Below are 7,052 nucleotides of genomic sequence, written 5' to 3'. Positions count from 1 at the left end.
GAATTGAACAGAAAATATGAACTGAGTTGTTAGCATTGAAGTTGAAAAAGAAAAGACAATTAGAAAGATTTAAGAAAGAAAAAGGATTTGGTGACACTATATAAGCAAAGGAAGAGTTACTAATTATTCTTAGATTTGAGTCTGAGAGACTGGAAGAATGAAGATATCTAAAAAAGGATAGTTTAGGAGGGGAAATAAATGACAGGGGAAGAACACAGAATGTAAGGAGAGAACATATTATTCACAAGTTCAGGACTTTTCTCCTTTGTTTTTTTTTCCTATTATCAGACTTTTTTCAGGCCCTGTTTTTACCTTTTCTTTCTGGCTCTTCTAATCACTCTTGATAAACTCCCACTTATAAAGTAAACACTATTTAACAGTTTCTTTCCATTCCCTTAAATCCTGAAAAACGCCACCCAACCTTTTGTAAAAGTTGTCATGTTTCTGTGATACTTGAACACTATATTAAAAAATGGTGAGTACCAAATGATACATTTTATTCTAGTGATTAATTTTACATGGTTTGCTGAATGCATCTATGTTGTAGGCTTTTTGGCTAATATAATTTGTTAAAACACTCTGCAGAGTGCTGTTACAATGACCATCTTCTGGGACTTGGAAATAGCCTTATTATACAGAACTTAATATTATACCCTAAGGGCATTTATTAGAATGGAATTCTATATGTATTATTACTTCTGACAGCAGCCTGGCTCTTTTAGCCTCTTCACAGCTTGAGACTTTGGTAATTATGCTAATGCTAGCTGATTCATGAGGACAACTTCCTAAAGCGCACTTAATTAACTCGGAGATTTTGTAAACAGCTGTACATGTAGGTTCTGCAAATTGCAGGGATATGTCAATCTGACATGTGTACAGTCTGCCTTCCTAACCTCGTCACTTTTTACTAAAGCTGAAAACAAGAAGCTGAAATCTGACATCTTCTGAAGTAAATGCTTGCAGAAGTTTCTGAGAAATGTCACTTTAGCCTCCATGAAGATGGGGACAATCTGATTCCTCCTCTTTGAGTCTGTTGAGCCAGATGAGCCTTTTAAGTTGATATGAGGGAAAATATTAAAGTTTGTTTCTTTAGTAAAGGGTACAGTTTTTCCAACATGTTGCTGCAATGTGATTTTGCTTGTGGGTTTGTTAGTACTGCTGACCAGCAGTGCTCTTCAGGGGACTCCTCTGCAAGTTGGGTTTTACATCCATCGGCTCCCTTGTTTGCTTCCTTTCAGTCCCAGCTGCTGGGTTGATTTGATACTTGACTGACTCATCACCCTGCCTTGAATGAAAATCACCCAACTTTTGACATTTTAGTAAAATCTCATACTCCCAAAGTAAGAGACAAATTCATATACATGGAACATTTAACCAAGACTAACAGTGCGATGCAAGACTTTAACACACACACACAATCACACACACACACATACAATTAAAAGAAAAAGTTAGTGAATCATTTCAGAGCCAAGACCAACCTAATCAAAATGGAGAGAAGAAACATCATCAAGAAAGAACGGAAGAAAAATAACCTACTATATACAATTAGGAGAAATACCAATTGCGCAAAGCTAATGACAACGGAGAATAGGGATGGTTTTTTAATAATCTTCTTATTGCCACTGCAGAAGATCACACTCTCAGATAAATCCTAGAAACTAAGCTAGGGATTTGCCTATGGTTTCTCAAGGGTCCCGGCAAGGTCTTTTCCTCTCATTAGTTTAAGCTACCATCCTGACTACAGTCTCTTTGGGAACTAACTAGATTGTATCTGAAGATAATCAAACATTTATAGCTTAGCCTTTTCTTTGACTTCGATCATCAGAACCTCTTCCCCAGCCTCTGCAGAAGGATCCATGCTGATGATGAGTGATTGACGGGTAGTTCCTCTGGGTAAAACTGCCCTTCTAATTGACTGGGGCGCTTCCTCTGCTGTAATAGAACTTGTTCGACATTTGGATGTTTCAAGTGGTTTCTCTGCTGGCTCTCTTCCTTTATCTTCATATATTTTTCCTTTATCCTCTTCTCCTTCGGAGTTTTCACTTTTTTTCTAGAAGCAACAGTTATTGAAAAGAATTGGTATTGAAATCATAATCAAGGACATTGGAGTCTTTTGATTAATATGCAATAGCTAAGGATCACCACTAAGACAAAGACTGTCTGAATTAAGTTAATAAGGGAATCATGTCTGCCATTGACTATCATTTAACTAAGTTTTCTGATGTGCTGGAGAATGGGGCTGAGCTGTCACATTTGACTTCGGTGTTAGTCCACGTCACGTTTTTGTCCCTGCCAAGGAATTCACTTCCTATTGACCCTCATGGTCTCTGAATTATTAGACTTAGTGCTCAGGACTCTTTGCTTTTTAAATATTTACTTACTTATTTCATGAAGATGAAATTTTAAATATTTATCTTTTAATAACAATGTATTAACCAAATACCATATAAATACTCTAGAATCTCTGGTGTTCCTCCTGCATAAGTTTATGCGAGAACTTCAGGGAGAAATTCATATCTCTTTCCTAGTACAGTCTTCTCCATTTGTCCCATGGGTGTTTGATATGGCTTTAGAACCTGTTGTATTTAGTGTCATCTGTAGAAATTTCATAGTGAAAAATATACTATGCTCTTTACTGGTGATGCTTGAGATCAGTTTGAGAGAAGCTTGTACCGGGTATGAATGTGTACATATGAAGTTGAGAGCCTTACTTAACATACTGACTTACATAGTTCTTTAACCCCATAAGCCTTATACACAAAGTATTACTTCTATGCCGATTAAATAAGGCATTTGGTATACACTGATTTTCATCGCAGTGTTGTGTGTGTGGCAAAGGAGGAGGCAAGTTTTAGCCTCTTGAGTGTGACTGACTTTTATAATATTTGCTTTACCAATTTCCTGAAAGAACCACAGCCTCCCATTTCTTACAGTTTTAGAGTTAGCATAAGGACTAGATTCAGAAAACCTGAATTCCTGCTCTGTTTTTCAGTATCTGCCCTCATAAGCTTATCATGAGAATCAAAGAAATATGAAAAAAAAAGAGAAAAGCAATAACATTTGAGTTTCTTGACATTTCTAGGAACTGGGAGACAGCTTGGTGTAGGTGTGGAAGTCTGAATACCCGAGTAATAGCTTTTGCTCTGTCATTGATTGTGATCTTATCCAAATACATTGATCTGGATCTTAGTTTCTTCATCTATAACATAAAATCTTGGATGCAATCTATGTGGTTATTTCTGACTTTAAACATTAGTGATAGTAATTGAAGGAATATTAGTGAAAATGTTTATTAGCTTACTGGTAAAATGTCATATATTTATAGGTGTATATGTATGTCTATACATATACAGTTGATCCTCATTATTCATGGTAGTTTTGTTCTATAAAGCTGCCACAAACACTGTTAGCAAACCCTGACCTATGTCCCCTAAGGGTAATGCAGGTTTAGGTTCCTACAAGCCTCTGGCTACAACATTTTTGTCAGCTGCTCAATACATAGCCTTGTTTTATGTGCATTTCTGTTTAGAGACACCCTATTTAATATATATTGTTTATTCATTACACTGAACTCACAGCCAACAGTACTATGACTCATGCCTGAATGAAGATTATCTAACACACATATTTCTCTGTAAGGCACATCAGAGCATTTTTGTGCTTAGGAACACTAGGTGCTGCATTGGCGATATGCTTGGGGGCCATTTTTAACATTGTTGTGGGGGGAGATGCACAAAAATGCAAAAAACATGACAATAAATAGACCATGAAAAGGTCACTTGTTTACAGTGTGAGAGTTGAAACAAGAAGGTAGAGTGTCTCCTTGTTCAACCTCGGCTGGGAACATGTGCCTCCAGCAACTTAAATTTTTTGCTGCTCTGCACATGTATGTCTGTGAATGACCCCCAAAACACCATAAATATTGATTTTGAGGTTACAAACACATTTTAGTGGGTAGGCAGGTTTGCAAACACAGAATCCACAAAAATGAGGGTCGACTGTATTTATGTATATATACATTAAAACTATCCATAATAAACCCGTGAGGATTAAATGTGATGTTATATGGGCATACAGTAAAATAGTAAGTGCTATATACAAAGTATTAATTATTTGCATTAGATGAATCCAGATTATCCCAGTGTCTGAAATGGAATTAAAGAAGGAGCTTGTCTGGGTGTCTTTAGTCCAGTGGTCTCTGTTACAGCCCTCCTTTCCCTCTGCCTTATTACCAGAACGGTTTGTTCTCTCTTCAGTGTGAGTAGTCTTGCAAGACCTGCTTTTCCTGAGCCTCCCAGGAGACCTTTAAACATCTTGGGTGTCTCTTGCTTTGGTGGGAAGAGAAAGGCAAGTCCTTTATTTGGATAAGTTGTCCCTGTGCCTGGAGCCTTGTTCTTTAGAAGCACTCTGTGGACAAGACAGAAAGGCCATTTCAGATAGCACTGTGAGAGTTATGGAAAAACTTACGAGAAATACTATCATTTCTCCTAATCAGTGAAGTTTTCAATGTATAACTGCATAAACAGTTGTTTGTTAAGTGAATCTCATGGATAAAGTTGATTGTACCCACCATAGCACAGTTCTCATCTTAGATTTTACAAAGTAAAACCAACTCCTCTCTAATGGGGTTTTAAAGGTTATACCTGGCTTTCTTCATAAGGAGCTTTCTAGAATCTGGATAATGCACTAGAATTTCTTGGAGGGTCCTTTTGTCCAGAGTTAAAAGATTGGCAAAGCCATGGGCCACCACGTTGGCAGTTCTACGGTTTCCTCCTCTTGCTGCTAGAAGGCTGTAAGAGAGAAAAATGAATCTTTGCCACCAGTTTCAATCTTCCTCCACCAAAATCTTAAAAAAAAAAAAATCAAATATTAGAACCATTTATACTGCTTCAGAGATCATTCCCTGGATGTGAGAGTTCAGATGAGTGTGCAGAGAGAGTCAAGATGTGGTGGCAATAGAAGTGGCAACAGATTTCAACGCGTTTTGCATCTAACTCCCACCTCAAATCAAGGCCTTGTAGCCATCAGAGCCCTGGGAGATTCTTCCTCCCAGATTCCAGAAGTGCAGACTCTCTTTGGACTGGGTATCCTCCATTTGCTCTTTCAGACTAACTTTTCATCCTTCCCGATCCTCTTTGCACTCCAGGAAGCTGACCTCTGTGGGCTTGCTCTCTGATTTTCATTTGGGTTCAGCCAATGGGAAATACCAGTAGGAAGTCAGAAAGCAGGAAGAGAGTGGGGTTGGCACGTTTCTTCCCCCATTCTTCCCTGCCAGGCCTTAGGTTAGCAATGGCTGCAGTTCCTGCCAAAATCCACAGCTCCTGGCCATCTCCTGGAAGTACAACTCCCACAGATTTCTTTCTGGGCTCTGGTAATGTGCCCTGCCCTTTTCCCCTTGAGGCCTGGCTGTGGAAACAGCTCCCTTGTAGCTAGCTTTGAGATGTATCACCATCTCTTGTTGGGTAGTCTTAGATTTTCCTTCTAATTTCCTTTGATTAACTTCTGTCAGTAATCCCTTTATTAAAGTCTTCTTAGTTAACTTACTTAAGTGTACCTTCAGTCTTTTGTCTGGACTCTGACAGATCAAGCTCTGACATCAAATCTTGATACCCCAGTTACATTAGGTAAATTTAATCTCTTCCTAAACGTAACTCCCAGATCAAATTGTTTCTCAGTATCATAAATTGCTCTGTAGTATAGTCATTCTCATACAGCTTCCCACTTGGAATGTCAGAGAATTCTGGACTTTATATCTCTCAGGGACATGGCTGGGGCATTTTGCGTTTGGGAAGTAACCAATAAATAGTTATAAAATAAATGAACACTCGAGTGAATAAAACAAATGAATATAACTTCTGTCATTCACCAATAATCCGGAAAATAAGGGTTGGTCTTTGAAAGCAAGACAAGAAAAAACACATTTCAAATGTTTAAAAAAAACACTACAGGCTCTGCAGTGAGATGGTAACATGAGAATCAATCTCTCGGAGTCCACCATTTAGAAATGGAGAAAGAAGGCTCACATTAATAAAAACAATCTCCAGGGGTGGAAGGGACCGAGAAAGCATTCTGGCAATAGGAATGTTCACGTTTTCACAGCCCTGCCTTTGGGGGCAATGAGATGTGAGAAGCTGCATGGGTGCTGTGCCTGAAGATTGATATCAGACCATGTGTATTTCTCCAGCTGTTGTTGCAGAAAAGGGAACATTTTCACTGGCTGTTAATCATTAAAAAACTAACATAGGGTTTCAGCTCTGACATGTAAAGAGCTTGGAAGTTGTCACTCCTGTCCTTACAACACGAAAAAGTTGAACAAACTGAAAACCAATGACTTTTCTCGGAACTGTCAAAGAACTGAAGTTGCAGGGTCAACTCCCATCCAAATCTGGGGAGACAGGTGAATCCAGAAAGCCACAGCCAAACCTGCTTACCTGGAACAGAAGCCCTTGGAGCTGTAACTGGTAGGAATACCTAAATGGTAATTTTGACAAATTGCTGTAGGTTGAGAGTAAACTATCAAGAGAGGGAGAAACTCTGAGGCCCACAATTATGGGGAAACTGATACTTTTATAGGTTTTACCTTGAGAAACTTTAGCAGATTCTCATGGTTGAGAGCCAGGAAAGAGCTGCTTGTTGCTCTGGCAGTAGAAGGGGATAATTAATCATTGTAAAATACACCCAGAATATATTTGTTCTCCATTACAAAGGTCTACTATCCAGGGGAAAAGATTACCAGAATCTTATCCTACCTGGAGGAAGGGCATTTCTCTCACCCCAGGCACCTCTGGCCTTCCTGCCTAAGGGGATAAGAAACACCTGTGAAGATTGGACCCCAGGAAAATAGATCCATTAAAAGACTTAGATTTAATCATAAAATTAGAGTTCTCTCCCATACCTTAGCACTATACCAAAGGGGCTTCTGTATAGTAACATTGGGTTATAACTGCAAAATGCAGACTTTCTCTGAAGAGCAGTACTGAGGGAAGGCCAAAGTCAATAGAGGAGATAGAAACAAAGTCACTAGAGAAATTTAGAAGCTCTAGCACCTA

The 7,052-nt window shown here is 38.7% G+C and overlaps 1 protein-coding gene across 1 annotated transcript in view; it reads right to left on the bottom strand.

The window, feature by feature from the left end:
• Positions 1-1,792: 1,792 nt before the first annotated feature.
• The window catches only part of CNGB3 (cyclic nucleotide gated channel subunit beta 3), a 151,009-nt gene continuing 145,749 nt past the window's right edge, over positions 1,793-7,052 (bottom strand). The window contains 3 exon segments of the mRNA XM_059901722.1: positions 1,793-2,053; positions 4,236-4,410; positions 4,647-4,793. Coding sequence (XP_059757705.1) covers positions 1,793-2,053; positions 4,236-4,410; positions 4,647-4,793 — 583 coding nt within the window.

Source organism: Balaenoptera ricei, chromosome 17 (assembly GCF_028023285.1).
Source record: "Balaenoptera ricei isolate mBalRic1 chromosome 17, mBalRic1.hap2, whole genome shotgun sequence".
In the NCBI taxonomy this organism is placed as follows: domain Eukaryota; kingdom Metazoa; phylum Chordata; class Mammalia; order Artiodactyla; family Balaenopteridae; genus Balaenoptera; species Balaenoptera ricei.
Note: the sequence above shows the minus strand (reverse complement) of the source record. Positions and strands in the feature narration are given on the sequence as shown.